General features: G+C 42.7%; 1 protein-coding gene across 2 annotated transcripts in view; it reads right to left on the minus strand.

Annotated features, from left to right (window-relative positions):
* The window catches only part of PDIA5 (protein disulfide isomerase family A member 5), a 99,542-nt gene that overhangs the window by 38,243 nt on the left and 44,918 nt on the right, over positions 1-16,381 (minus strand). For both annotated transcript variants that reach the window (XR_005602361.1, XM_039555243.1), the window contains exon 11: positions 12,118-12,254. Coding sequence is in view for 1 of the 2 variants with exons in the window: in XM_039555243.1 (XP_039411177.1) it covers positions 12,118-12,254 (137 nt within the window). In the remaining variant the exon portion in view is untranslated. The remainder of the gene's footprint in view (positions 1-12,117; positions 12,255-16,381) is intronic.

Raw genomic sequence — 16,381 nt, forward strand, 5'->3', positions numbered from 1 at the left:
TGCCCTATGGTTGACCTTGAACTTGCACCCCTACATATAAAAGCAGGAGTATCTACATGGAGCAGGGGCGACACAATCCTTGCAGCCACACACAAATCCCAGCCCTCTTATCACCCATGCAAGAACACAAATGTATTCTCTTCTGCCATGGAAGTCTGTAACACACAGAGACTTCTAATGCATCATGTAAAAGAGGATCTCTCACGTCTGACATGAGGCAGTTTACAGTTCCTTCACCGGTACAGGAGAGCATAAACTACAACAGCTGCAGACTCCCTTGCATAATTTAGCCATCTGCATTGCAGACATCTGATGGAAAATCATCCACAAATTTGGCAGGGAGGGAGGATGACAAAAGCAGCTGTTTCTCCCCATAATCACAGGTACGATTTGCAATTGTGTTGGTTGCATGTTCACTTAATAGTCACAATAGCCAGAGCAGTCAGGCCGTGCCAGGATATCCATGTTTCTGCTAAAAAAACCCCCCAAAAAAAACCCCAGAATCATCTTAGGAAGAATCAGGAGCCAAAGAATTTTGCACCACCTTTTCCCTCTGGGTACTTACTCCCACCAAACCATTCATGTTCTCACCAGCAGCACCGCACACCCAGGTATAATTCCAGATACTTAAACACAATGAGGTTTTAAGACTTGATGCTTTCTTATAAGAGATGCATCTTCAACATCTTTAACACAATATTGAATTCAAATTTCCAACAGCTAGCGCACACACAAATCCAGACACACGCCACCCCCAATACCATACATTTAAAGGCAGGTTTGGTTTGACCAGGCACTATATTGCTTAGAGATCAGTGACAAGCAAACAGCTTTACGGCTTTACAAAAGACAAAGCCTGTGAAAGGTCAGCCTGGAAAAGACTCTGAGGAACTAGAAATACAGAATTAGGAGAAAGATACTTAAGCAGTCTGGATTATTGCAGTCATGCTACGCTGCTGCGGTTGCAGCCTAACGCCGTGGCTGCGTGGGCTGCATGGTTCATCCCAGCGACCGGAGAGCACGGAGCGACTCGGCCCCGCCGTTATCACCATCTCACTGCCATTACCACGAACTCAGACTGCAGCAATCTGTGCGTGCAAGGAGCTGTGCAAATCCAGTCCCAGCATGGGCACACAGAGGAAAGTCTCTGCCTGCTTCCAGGAGCCCTTCAGTGTGAAGGTGGGGCACAAAATCTTTACAAATTGGTCACTCCTCTTCCTGTCTGTATGACTTGCTGAGGTGGTAGTGACCCAAACCCAGACACCATCTTGTCTTTTCTATGGTGGCGTAATTTATTCCCTCCCAGCATCACTGAAACTGCTCAGAAGAGTCATAACAGTTTTAGACAGTTGTAGTATGAGTTAAAACTATTTACTTGTTTTTGAAAAAGACAGTCAGATGCATTACATGAATCAGAGCAAACTGAGAAGAGAGCTTAACTATACGTGTCCTCTGGGAAACCTGTCTGTATCCGTGTTGTGTTCACAGCTCTGGCAGAAGGGCCACCTTTAGCCAGCAACGGCCCTTGGCAGGGGAGGGCTCAGCACACGGGGGACAAACACGGAGCGGGTCCTGCAGGCTGCCTCCATGGGATTTAAAAGACAGCAGCTCTGGTGAACTGCACAACACACACTTTCGCCTTCATTTCTGGTCACACTGGAGCATATCTTCTTCTGACTCAGGCTCAGGGTAAAGGATGAATATTCTCCAAGACTAACCTCAGCCACAGGCTGCTGCCTCCCAGGGATTCCTGAGAATCAAGCAAGGAGAGAGATTTCTGCTCTATCTTGCCCTCAGTGTGCACTCTCAGCTTCTGAGCTCACAGGGGGCCGTGGCTGAGCTGGACTCCTGACAGCAGCCTTTGAAAAAATACACCCCATCTGCACAGCACAGACTCCAGCATGCATCCAGGAACAACCTTTAACCTAATCATCATTTTTACGTAAAATAAACTAAAACCAAGAATCACATGGTTCCTTATTTTCATTCCAAAGGTGGTTTCAGCTTCCAGCTGCTGGAGATTACATTGCATGTATATACCAAAACTGCATGGATATACCCTCTTACTCAAGACTGTGGTGCAACTGATAGAAATCAGTGTTGGGAGATGATAGTGCCTCCTGCCATCCCTCTTGGGAGGGAAAAGAAATGAAGGAAGGTGAATCAGCTGGTATTGGAAGATATGAATTACACTTCCTACACCAGCTCTGAGGAACATGGCCCTGAGTAGGTGTTGAAAATTAATCTTCCCCTCCTGAAATGTGAGACAACAGCATGGTTGCCTTAAGGTGAAACTGTTGAGAGTTTATGAAAATACCACCAGAAAGTTTCCTTCTCAATTAAGCCAGAATTATTCCACATCTAAAAAAGACTCCCCCCTTTCTCCATTGCCAGGTGAACAACAACATTTTACCTTGAGGAGGGAAGAGAAGCTGCACTGCTTTCCCTCACACTCTTACCCCACTATGGAAAACTTTATGCTTTGGATTTAGCAATGAAAATGCCAAAGAACACGGGTTAGATGAAAGAGCTTTGAATGTTCAGCTCACAAAAACAGCATAACCTGAGAATTATTTCCTAGGATGCAATCTGTGTAAGACATCAGCAAAATGGATGCAACGCAATGAGATCTTCCTAAAAAGGTACATGCCAAAGAACTCAAGCTTAGGGGGCAGGGAGGTTAAAAGGAACGGTAGCACTGACTGTTACTGTGAAGATGTCTGGAAAAGTCAAGTGTCAAGAAGAGATACTGTGCAGAATGCACATTTTTTGTCCAAAATCACAGCAGAAGTGGCTACCAGCTGAGACCTATTCACCTATTTAGGAGAAGCCTGCCGGCACGGTTGCCAACCACAAGCAGTCACAACTCCAGAAGACACAGCTCCACCATCAGCACAATGCCTCAGTGTCCAGGCAATGGATTAATGTATTAGTAACTCAGAAAAATGGCATCACCTGCCAACTCACCATCTGAAAGGGCACAAGGAGCAGACAGGCAGGCAAGCAATCTTTCACTCTAGGTTTCTCTGTTCACTATTTGCCCTTTACGTCAGTTCTCTACCTTTCATGGAATAAAAGTTGAAGCCATAAAGTATTTAGGAAGATAAACTTGACAGTGAAAACTCTACTGGTAAGGATTCAAGTAGCAGAGATACTGTAAGGCACTTTCCAAATGAGAGCCCTGCACAGTATATTGAGCTTATCCAAGTGAGGAAACTAATTTATTTCAGAAAAAATAAACCTGCAGTTTAATTCTTAAAGCTAATTCCTACTGTTAACCCATCATTAGAGGCAAGCAAAGTAAACCTATAAAAATAAGTTATGCTTCACTCCTATCAGAACTCATCACAAGAGCATTAAGGGCTTACATGTACACTGGGGTCAAGCTTGCCAGGATGACAGTTACCCAATTCACACACTCAAATGTGGATTTTTAACACCTAAAATTACTTAAGTCCTCTGAAAGACCCCTCTGAACACCTAAATAACTGACAGCAAATACCCAGAGAATGGGGCCAGTCCCTCTTCAGCTGTCACCTCAGCTGCTCCTTAGTGCTCCAGCAGCTACAGGCTGAGTCAGTTGGTAAGGACTCGTTAGGAGAGAGGGAAGGCAATAGTAATGTGAGAAATGAGGCAGCAAATCCCTGAAGAAACTAATGTTCCCTTCACACCACCTGCCACACATTCACATGAAGCTTTTTTTCTGATTGAAATAGCCTTTGCAAATGTCTTCTTTAATAGAGAAACTAATTGCTCCTAATTGGAGGCGAGCATACAGCAATGCATTTTAAGCAAACCTCCCAAATTTCACAACCACCAATATCTACATTTTGTCTCCTTTCCTTCTTCCTTTACCTATACCCTACATTCTGCTCTCAATACCCACAACTGCTACCAAGTAAGTTATACAATGTACATGCTGTGTCCCCCGAACAGCATCATGCCATGGAGCAAGTCAAGATCCAGCCCAAAGGTAGAGCAGCCCAAAATACCCCAAGTTTGTCACTCTTCCTGTTGTGAAGCTCAACCAGAGCAAGTCAAGGCTCCTCCCATTTAGTCCCGGCATGAGCTGTAACCAGGCTGTGAGTCATCAGCTCAAGCTGCGATAATCTTGTCTGAGCTCTGTGCTCACCCAGCAGCAGATGGAGTTTCCTAAACTTGGGGGACAAAAAACTGCTGTCTGCCACAAGCCAGGGAACACCAAAGGCAGAATCCTACTTCCTCCATGTTAATCAAGACTTTGCAGTGCTCATATGCCTGCCATATCTCAATTCCTGCAATACTGGAGCAGCTTGCAGTCTGGCCATGGCTTGCTAGATAAAACTCCCATGCAAGGTGAAATGTTATCTCCACTTCACAGGTTGGAAACTGAGACAAATATTTAGTGACTTGGGTCGTGACTGTACAAATCAAAGCAAGGCAAAGAACTGAACTTTTACATCTCCAGGCCAAGGCCATCGCTCTTATCATCAGATCATCCTTTTTTATGACCATACCCTGCTCAAAGAGCACAAGCTGCTTCAAAAAGACAATAATCCCATACGAACTGTGTGTGCCAGTATCAAAAGACCAACAGAAAAGAGACAGTGGAATCAGTCGTTACTGTGTTCGCCCCTTTCATTAGGTATCCTATCAAGTTATACTACACAAGCTAGTTATTAGGATTTTTATACTCTTCACATGCCTATTTATATTAAGTACCACTAAAAACCCATACTGACTTTTTAGATCCTTGAGAAACATGAGTGGTATTGTCATTAAAGGAAAAATCCATGTCAGGTTCTTCATTTTCCTGGTTTGTTGCCTTTCCAAGAACTTCTGCTTTGATGTGTGATTAAATCTCCCTGAAAATAATTTCTGTAATTAGTTTAATTACAGGTCACTGCTCTGGCAGGTCACTGTGCTGAACTGTTCACACCCCCTAAGATTTTTGGTGATATTCAAATATATGTAGTATTGAGCAACATCTTGTTGTAGACTTCCACGCTGTTACATAATGAAGAACCCAGTCTAAGAAGAACCCAAACCTCCTCTCTCTGAAATCAACAGTCAGGACTTGCTCACCTCTGGAAGCAGATTCTGAAGCTAAGAATGTACCCACTTCTAGCTGGTTCACATGAAGAATGTATCTGCTCCAGAAGCCTTCAGGAATGTTCAGCTGAGACGTACATATGTACAATGCACAGAAAGTTGGCACAATTTATGCCTGTACAGGAGCATTTTATTATACATCCCATTAAAAACACACTAAGGCAACATTAAAATTAGGAGCCTATGGGACGCAGAGAGTCAGGAAACATGCTTCTAAAACTGAAGCAAATCTTTTCTCTTCAACAATCTGTCCAGACTCTTAAACAGCAACACTCATCATCCGAGTGCCCTTGCACAACAATTCAGTTTTTGGTGATGAAGGCAGTGCAACAGCCCATCCTGACATCTGCATTGCTCCACCAAAAAACCCACCAGAGATAGGCACTGCCTGTGACCCACATAACAGTCCAGAAAGTTTGACTTGTTCAAAGCTTTCTATAATTACTCTGAAACAAGGAGAACATTTTCACAGGGTCTGGTATGAACAGGACTGAGCCCACAGCAAGCACCCAAGATAAACGTCCCCTTGTGTATCTTCCTATGGACTAGTATATAGCTGTACCACAGGGATATGGCATCTGACCAGATTCCAAATGCACAACCTGCCTTACACACTACAAACTTCCAGTAATCCAGACCTGCACAGGTTCACCAAAACCAGCTTCCCAGCTACCTGTTGTTTGCCTTTATCCCAGAGGCTCTACATCTGCCTACATCTGAAGGCAGATGCCAAAGGCTCTCTATGTAGCCACTGAACACAACATTTTATTTTAAAAATCACGTATGTCATATATGACAGGGACAAAAAAAAATTAAAGGATGTTTCCATCCATGTTTATTGCTGCTGGATGTTTGGAAAACCCACAAGCCTTTAACCTCTACTGGAACAACTGCGTTGGTTGACATTAAAAAAAAAAATCTTTGATTGAATCATGAATTAGCATGGAAAAACTTTATTTATTTACAAATAATTTAATTTCCTTATTTATCACAGGCTGCCAATGTTGGGCTGCTGCTGACCTGTGCTAGAAAGGCAATTTTTTTCAGGCTGCAGAGTAGATTATTCCTCAGCCTTTTCAACTTGTGGCCTTTCAGTTGATGCTGCCAACAGACATCCCAATTAGAGCTCACAGCATCATAGCTTGCTTTCAAAACAAACCAGTGGGGGTCTGAAAGGGAGACATATTTATTTATAGTTGTAAAACATGGTTTGAAAAAAAATAGATTTGATTTTGTGCACACATTTTGGATTCACTTTACTTCATATTTAATGCGAGCAATGGATTCCTACATCCCAATTTCACCATGTGCAGCAGTAAGAAACAAAAACAAGGCCACTGAAACCAGTGATGGTGCACTGGCTGTGAGAGATCCAAGTTTACTACTTGGTTAGAAGCTGAGGCCTTCTTCTTGTACTGGGCTAATTGGTTGGGATTCTTAATAATGAGTTCACAAAGTTGCTTAAAGCCTTGGGTTTTAATGCACCCAGGGAGGAGGGAAGGAGTGAAGGGTGTGAAAAGCTGTTTTTCAAAGCCAAATTTATAAAACCGCTCCCTGTGCAATTAAAAACCTGAACAGATGAATAGATGACTTTGGAAAGCAGCAACTGCATAATTTATTGGGTTGGTTTATAAAGGGAGAGAAAATATCCGAGGACAGGAAAGGAATTTCACGGACATTTCAACAACACATGAAAACTGTGGTGCATTTTATCATTTCAAGATTTATTTTTGCACTCCCTTCCACTGGGAGGAAGCAAGCAAAGGTCTGTTAGGTTGCATTTTCCCTGTTTTCCCTCTTTATCACTGGAGGAAAAACCACAATGGCTCCGATGTCCTACTAAGGATATGGACATTTTTTCTAACCTTACGTCCTGCAATCAGCTTATATGGTCTCTGAAGGAACCCTATGAAGGGGACTGGGAAGAGCACAGGTTTAACGTGAACTTAAGCTCACATACAAGGAAGAAATGTTGCAGGAAAAACATTTTAATAGTTTAATCCTTTAAAAAGCAAATGCACACTCACATTAACAGTACAGCCAAAGCACTTTTTTCTCCTCTGTTTGTTACCTCTAGCATCAGTTCCAGACCACAAACTTTGGTCTGGTTGATGGGGTATGAGAGAGGGTAAAGAAGCCCCAAGCAAATATCAGGGGTGACTACAACCACCAATCAGAATCAGAGACTCCTCAGATCCGTGCTTGCTGAAGGTACACGGGGAGGCTACAGCTCATAGTGGCACCAGGACATTATTCTGCATTAGGCTGCAAGAACAGGTATGCTTTAATGTTAGCATGTGTCTCTTGTGAATGAGACACAGTTAAAATGTTAGCAGTGTCTCTTGTGTTAACAAAACATAATGAAAAGTAACTCCTGTGCATGAACAGCAGACACTGCTAGAAACCATTTCTGAGTTGACTTGAATTTCAATCCTGGACTTCAAACACCTTTCAGTGGCATTTGAATTGACTTAACAGTGACTTAGTTGGGTTTATTTTGTGACTGAGATGTGACTTGGAGAAAAATGCTGAGAAAAATGTAGAAAGGACAAATGTGTAGGAGGTTTATTCTTTTGACAAAACAGAGTCAGAAAGACTGCAACCCTCACTAATTTGGCAAATATTTTGGGCAGAATTATTTTAAAAATTGCATTGGACTCAGCAAACAGTTTGATGAGGAAACTGAAAACACAAACAGGGCTTTTTTTTGTGTTCAAGTGACTCCGGAGCATTTTAAGTCCCAGTGAATACCCATGACACTAAAGCATTTAACAACACTTGACTGGCAGCATAACCCATATTTAGAGACATTCAGAACCCAGCTGTCATCTTGGGCATCTAAATAAATCAATCAGCTGTAGGCACAGATATCAAGAAGCACACACAGACATGGACTCTTTATTCTCATTGCTAGCAGAAGCCTATCATAAGCAACAAGGCTGCCTTTAGTTATGTTATAGTACAGAAATAACTCTGGTTGGTGCAATAAATCCTTTGTTGTAGCCTCAGAAATAGGCCTGCTAACACAACTCTGCTATCTCATGTTACCAAATACGATCAATCCAAGTAAAAACTCCAAATCCTTTGGGAAGGAGGGGCCTTTCTTTGTTCTTTTGTACAGTGCAGGAGAATTCAGGTTTTGGGTACAACAACAGATTGAAAAAACACTTCAGATGTCTGCAAGACTCCAGTCTGAATATATCCAGGATAACACGATTTACGAAATTTCAGCAAAATGCTTAAGTAAGGAGCACAACAGTGCACACCCTTCACAGATGGCTGGGGAGGAGAGTGCCTTCAGAGCCTGACTGGCTAGGTCACTATTTACCTATGCTAAATATTCAGATTTATTGAACATCCTCTTAAGGGCTTTACAAAGGAGTTTCAGCAGGTTAAAAATCCTGCTCTGTCCCCAGTGACCTGTGAAACAAAAGCAGGATGAACTCATCCTGCCCACCCACACTCACCCACATGACCTGAAGCAGCACATCTTCTGTTTAATGGTTGTGATAAACTACTGCACAAAAGGTATGGTGTCTCTAATCCCAAGAGGTGCAAGCTGCATGCTCCAGACCTTCCTGATGTGTTTAAAACACACTAGGCTGCTCTCCTTGAACTTAGTTATGCCAAGCAGCACTTAAAATGCTGCCATGCCTTTGACTAGGCTAGTAAGTGCAACTGATTGTAAATAATTACAGTGTGGTCCTCAGGGATGATCATTAGTAGCCACAGGCACGGAGACCCAATTGGCCACATCCATCACAGTGCCTAATGGTGCAGTTCACAGGTATTTACCTGGGATGTGTTTGGTTCAGCTGTATCTTCAGCACTGGGGGCAGGGGAGCAGATAAAACGCTGCCAATTCCCCACTTTTCCATCTTTTCATACTGCACTCTGTTAATGCACTGGCCACCTGAATAGGCAATTAAAGCATCACTGAAATAATTCTCCTCTACTAAAACAGCTCCTCGTGTGTGTGTGTGTGACGATTTGGGCTGGGATAGAGTTCATTTTCTTCACAGTAGCTGGTATTAAGCCATGAGTTGGATTTGTTCTGGGAACAGTGTTGATAATTCAGGGATGTTTTAGCTATTGATGAGCAGTGCTTACAGAATCCAGACTTTTTCTGCTCCTCACCCCAACCCACCAGTGAAGAGGCTGGGGGTGTACAAGAAGATGTCAGGGGACACAGCCAGGACAGCTGACCCCAAATGACCACAGGGATATCCCAGACCACATGGTGTCATGCTCAGCATACAGAACTTGGGGAAGAGGGAGAGGGGGGACATTTGGAGTAATGGAGTTTGTCTTCCCAAGTCACCATTATGTGTGACAAAACTCTGCTTTTCTCGGAATGGTTGAACACCTGCCAGTAAAAGCAAAGTGGTGAACAAATTCCTTGTTTTGGTTTGCCTGTACATAGCTTTTGGTTTTCTTATTAAACCACCTTTATCTCACAAACCCACGAATTTTCTTGGCTTTACCTTTCAAATTCTCTCCCCCATCCCAATCTGAGGGAGCAGCTGTGTGGGGCTGAGCTGTGGCTGAGGCTAAACCATAACAGTGTGCCAGAAAAACTCCAAGTCACGTGTGTGTTGCACGGTGACACAGGAGTTTAAGTACTTGCTAATTCCAGGCCAGTGTTGAAATCCCCTTGATTATTCTTAGTTACTTAGAAGTATATCCTGTGTTATGAGCCTATTTTATAGATGTTTTGACATTTTTTTTTATTAATACATAATTTTTAGGAAAAAACTTCCTCAGCCTGAGCTACCAAGGTCAAAACAAGTAAGACATTCACTGGTTTTACCACTTCTTTTACTGGAAAAATTTATCTCCTAGTATTCGTAAGGTGACACCATTAGCACATTTAAGAAGTGCTAAGAGAAGAGCTTTTAATCATGGAGATAACTGTTTATGATAGTTGTCTGTCATTAATTAGTTTGCAAGCCTTATACTCTGCTGAGGATGCCCAGAGAGGATTCTTACAAACACAGATCTTTTACACATGTACAAGCTGGATTCTGCATGTAGGCAGAATTACCATCTGAATGTAAATAAAATGCCCCAAATATTCGAGTTGCATTTAAAATGCAGTTGTTCTGGCAAAGAACACTCTTTATCCCAATTCTGAGCAGCTGGAAAGTGTTATCAGAAGATTGCAACAGCCCAGTTAAGGCATTTGATTTACTTTTAAAACAGCATTTTCCAAAGTACTGCTGTACCTTAGTGCAGAATGCTCCTTAGTACAAAATATACCTGTCTGGAAGCACCCCTCCTCTCAAAACAGGTCACGCAATATTGTTATCCCTAAAATTGTGTTACCTGTGTTCTTGAAAATACTAAAAAACCACTAAAAACTCAACAGAATCCTACTGAGATTTAAAACTAACTTGAACTTACTATAAAATTTGATTGTAATTGTATGTATTCATCTATTTTTAATCTGGCTTCCTAAAGGATTAAGTTTTGCAGGGCCAGCTGTTGATTTCTTCCCCCTCTTCCTCCTCCTGAATACATGACTGGACTCCTTTGCCCATTTACAAACTCAAAAAAAGGCAAAGCTTTAAAATACTACTAGATCTCTAAACATGCTGAGATCCAGGGCTAAAGAGAAGGGATGCTTATCCCATGCCATTGTGCAGAGAGAGGGAGAGGAGGGAATTTAGGAGTTACATTTGTGCTTGGCAGCAGCTGCTCAGCAAGCGCACAGCTGCCGAGGAGCAGCAGCCCGTGCTGTCACTGGCACACCGGGGTGCAGGGAAATCTGGGGAAGGAAGGATTTGGGTAACGAAGGATAACTCCTGAGCAAACCAGGCCTCATCAGTTCTGCTACTTGTGTTTGGGGTTTCAGAGCAGGAGTTCATCTCCGGTCCCACTTTCATTAGTACAAATAATCCAGGGAACACAGCAACAAAACAGCAGTCAGTCCCCTGCTTCAGTGGACCAAATTCTTAGACACTTCATCAGGCAGAGGAAATTCATTATGGTACGTTTTTCAAATGAGTCTTATGAGCAGACCTTCAAAAAAAGGCATTTTAGAGCTAACTCCTGCTGGCATAAAGGGAAGCAGGATTTCAGCCTCTGTGCCAAGACCCTCAGCTGTGAGCACACAGTCTGCCTCCAGAGCCCTAACCTTTAAATCTATGCCCTTGAAAATGAACATCTCACCCAAGTAGTACTGCCAGCACAGCAGCAAGAGGAGAGAGAAGCTGTGTGTCATCCAGCATAGCAGATTCAAGCTTGAACTGTCCATCACAGACAAAAACAATTGGAAGAACCAGCTGTGTAGCTGAAACAAGTTACATCCACAGTGAACAGAGGTTAATGCACTCTTCCACCCAACAGCATACGAGAGGGCAGCGTGGCTGGAACAGCTTCCTGAAGTCAACCCACTGCATTTTACTGCTCAAGCTAAAACTTCAAGTCATGAAAAAGATCAGTTCAATGCATTCTCAGCAGAACAGTAAGTAGTATCACCACCTACTCTGCATTAGTTAACAAAAGTCCTGAGGACTTTCTAACTTAGGTCTACTTTTGGCATAGTTCAGCACAATATATAATGACAATCATCCCTTACATTGCCAGAGAAACTGTGGCAGAGGAGTGAAAATGCTCAAAATGACATATCAGCAGCCATGGACAAGAACCCAGGAGCTCATGGTTCTCAAGTTGAGTTGTTTACTCAACCAGAGTTCTGCTTTGAAAGCAAACAATACTGAAGAGAAGTTGAAAATGAGGAATCATGCTGTAGAGTGATGAGTACTCAGACTATTTAAGCATCATTACACTCAATTGTGTTTTGACTCAGCCTACAAAGTGTCCCTCTTCCAGAAGCACATCTCCATCCTAAATGTGAAGTCACCAACTTCACAAACATTTCATGCCTTGTGTATTTAACAATCATCACAAACAAGAAAGGCCTGGACTTTTGAGTTCATGGTTCAGTGAAACTTCCACAGAAAAACATCACTGATTTTGTTAGCAAGCATTTGGCTCAGAGTACAGAAGAGAAAACAAACTCACATGGTGCATGGAACATCACTAGCACAGATGAATGATCTTTTATAAACTTGTCGAAGTCCTCATCGGTCAGGTGATAAACTACATTTTCTTCATCTGCCCAGGGAGTCTCTGGAGCCTGTGGCTGAGGTGCCTGTGGGCTACAAGACAAACAGACACAGCTTAAAGGCAGCTCTCTGGTGCTAAGCAGCCATCTTGCAAAGTCAAACCAGTGTAAGGAACCACTTTGTGCAGATGTTCATACATGTCTGACACACCAACCCTACTGAACAGGAGTTACTGAACAGGGGTTCATAACGTTCACAAACCTATGAAGCTTCCATAATTGTACTCATCCAGAACTCAAAGGCACTGAAACACAGATAAAACTGGAGGAGGAATAAAAAAATCTGCAAGAAGCTCCTGAGGACAGATCAGCAATGGAAGGGGATGGAGCGAGGAGATAACCAGACTGCTTGGTTATTACATTATAGAAATCAAATGCATTTTCTACTACTCTTTTACCCTCCTCAGCAGGATGCTCCCCTTCTCACAGCATTCCCACTTTGTAGTTCACAGGAGTCATTGCAAATGAAAGAAAAAAGCAGTGAGCAGAAACAGCCAATTTAACCCGTCACCTTGGATACTGACAGCATGATTAGGGCCAACAGAGAAAGGAGGAGTAGTGTTGGGACCATGAGCCACCTACACACACCATTTCCCCAGGAATACATGGTTTTACCCTGAACAACTCTTGTGAGCCAGGGAAGCATTGTTATGTCCTCACTCTGCAGTGGGCTTGTAGGCCTAACTCAGCAAAGCTACTCAGCTGCATGCTTAACCCAAAAGGCAAGTGATGTGTTCTACCAGCTTCACTATGATTGCACATGAGTTCAACTGTCTTTGATGGGTCAGAGCCACAGAGACTGCTCAAAGACACAGTGGCAGGTCTGGAAACTGAACCTAAGCTCCTCTGGAGCTCGTCATCCCAATAAACAATTGGTTTTGGCTTTCATTAATGTACATTAAAAAGAGAATTTGGCAGCTGTGAACTAAACTATGCTAATTGACATTTTATTTATTAAAGCAATGTTCACAAAAAAGACACCCAAACATACAAACATTGGGAGCCAGACTCTGAAGCTATTTTATTCTTGTCAGTTGCAGTAATGAGTTCCAAATACCCCCCAAAATTCCCTAAATTCTTTGGCAAAGTATAGGTCTGGATGTGACCCCATCTCTGGTGAAAGCAGATTTACTATTTTTTATTAAAATGTATTATTGTGTTAGCTGCCTGGAACAAGGAATGGCAAACAGATGATAACTCATTTATCCTGCCTTACTCATTTCTAGGCTGAAAGCCTAGTTTGATAAAAAAAAGCAGTAGAGATACACAGATTCACACAGCAACTTCTGTTGATGTAAGCAATGGGTGTGATCCAAGAATATTAAGCAATCCGTGCAGAACTGTGATGCACCTCTGCTGCTGCTTCTACAATAAACAAACCAAGAAGCAAACATCAAAGCAAAGGTCAGAGCTGCACCTGGCCAAGCAGCCCAGAGAGCAATCGCCAGGTATCCTGGCAGAGTGAAGGCTTTCCAGCAAACACCCTGACACTCAATGGATTTGGGAACTGGGCTGAGTAGGCAGAGCATGAGGAACATGGACACAGTGCCTACAAAGCACTGGGAGAACATGGTGTCTGGGAGGGCCTAGTGTGACCTATTTCAGTCAGGAATCAGTAAAGCAAGGCACAGGATATTTATTCAAATGGCCTAATTTAAAATGTTGTGCATGCTAATAAGCCTACGCAGGAGTTGGTAAGAAACACCTCAAGGCCTGGAGAAAGCAATAAACAAAATTTAAAATGTCATTTAGCCCAGACAAAAGGCACACCCAACATCTGACTAGGATGACAGAAGTCTAGAAGAGTTATAAAAAGCTAATTCAATTGAGAGCACAGAACAAGTTCTTGATTTAACGGAGTAGCTGATGCTAAGGAAGGGCCTGAGGGGAATCTATAAAAACAGCAAGACAAACCAAGCAGCTATTGAAGGCAGCAAGAAGCTGGTGGGCTTGCCTACCATTCAGGCTGATACAGCTGTGTACCAGAGTTAACAAAAAAGTGGTATGTACAAGATAGTATCTCTACTGTGCTGCATTAAGGCTGTATGATGGTTTGTCTCTATCACCTCATGAAAACATCTGAAACTCCCTAACATAGTAGCCAGTGCCTATTAGAAAGATAAGAAAGGTAAAGCATCTGCAAGACTGATGCATTAGCACACTTTCAGCATAAGAAAGAAGCACATTCATTAAGTAGTAAAAAGGAAAAAAAAGAGGTGTTGGAGCCCTCCAAACTATCAGTTCTTGTCCTGAGAGGAAAAAGCATGGACAATGATTTAAGTAACTCTAACTTTGATTAAGTTATAACATGTTCTCCTTCACAAATGAGCCTAAGATCAACCACTTTCAGCACTTTACCAGTAATATTTAGAGGGAAAAAAACAAGAAGAGGGAGAGGGACAACAGCTGCTTTTCTGAGGAGTGTACTTATTGTCCACACAAAATAGGCCATTGCATATGGCTCAATGTCTGCTGGGTTTGCTTTCAAGACTCTACAATGACAGCATGCACTGTATAAAAATGCATTGGCTTTCCTTGCCACGAAACTGCCATGCCCTGGTTCTCAGAGCAACATTTTGTACCAAAGCAACCTTTCAATATTTTAATATTATGCTATTCTGAAACACAGCCTGTACACCCTGCAGCTACCTAATTGCACTCCTTGGCTTTCCTAAAGCCCTTGCCATACCATTTTGGCTACCTGTACTGCAGATTCCTCAGAACAGTATATTATGTATGTAGCATGTTTACCCTAGATGTGGTTTTATTAATAATTTGATTTATCATAATTTAAGCATCAATTACTGGCAAAATATAAGTACACATAATTACTTAATGTGGTTTCCTTCAAACCTTGTACTTATTACACAGAACTGGGGCACAAGGCTACTGCTCAGATCATCTTCTGGGCAACTAATAAGCATGCACTAAGTGAGGACGAACAGCTGTCTTTAGCTCTGGACTGCTGAAGTATCAGCCAAAGCCCACAGTGGCTTGTTAGCAGAGATTATCATTGGCAAGAGCTTGCAGCTGTTCTGCTTTGCCTCCAGTAGCTGTGTTCACTTGCTGTCACAGCACTGATATAAAGGTACTGCATATTGCAGGGATTATCTGGATATTATGTGGGCAGACAGGGGAAAAAACCACCCCAAACAGCTAATGTTTCACATATGGTAGCCAAGAGATAACCACATCCTTGCAGAATTGAAAAGCATAACAAAGTGCAGGTGATTAAGCCCTATCCCTGCTCCAAGGGCTGATCATCTCCTTCCAGTTGCTGGAGTTGCCATCTTGATCATGCACATTTGAAGGCTTAATTGACTACACGAGGCTTAATGACTATGGCTGAATTCCTCCTGTTTGAGCCACTGGGCAGTACTTGCTTGCAGTGTTTGTAGCTCCTGATGCTAACAGGAATGCAGCTCTCACTTCATTTGTGGGTTCCAAATCCTGAAGCTACTGCTGCTGAAGAGCCTGGGCTACCTGCCACCATATGCATGTCCCCAGCACAGCACCACTAGTTCAGCAAAATACACTTACTCTGAGCCAATTCTGCTAAGCTGTACTATTACAATAGTTTGCAACAGTCTGTTCTTTCCCATGTGTTTGTTTCCTTTCATTAGGGTCATTTCAGTATTTTTCCCACGACTGCAGCAAACATGGGAGGCTTACAAAGATGACACCATGCCCAAGAGCCTGGGTGCACTGCAAACGGGATTTCTCCATCACCAGATTATCTCAGCTCTCTCCAGCTGCTCCATCAGCTTCACTGACCATGGGGGGTTTGCACCAGTTGAAGAGCAACTATACACACACACACTTTTCCTGTCTGTCTCTGAACTGCTAGTCCCACAGGCTCACTCAGCCCCCAAAATGTTTATGACTGCAAACAGCTCTCTTTAGGTAGAACAAGGGGCTTTCAACACTTTCACATCATTACAGCAAACACAGATGTTGTAAAAGTGACTACCTATCCAGGGTGCCTTGATCTTCAGTTTGTCTCTGAAAGACACTTTAAAGGTTTCAGCTAAAGGCTGATGAACCAACAAGAACTGCACACTTCATATACACATTTTTAATAACACAACAGGAGTCAAACCTTTTGCAAGGTATTAAGTTCAAGCACCCAAGATTACTGGAAATTTAAGCCGGCATTTTTAG

This window comes from Corvus cornix, chromosome 7, assembly GCF_000738735.6.
Source record: "Corvus cornix cornix isolate S_Up_H32 chromosome 7, ASM73873v5, whole genome shotgun sequence".
NCBI classification, from domain to species: domain Eukaryota; kingdom Metazoa; phylum Chordata; class Aves; order Passeriformes; family Corvidae; genus Corvus; species Corvus cornix.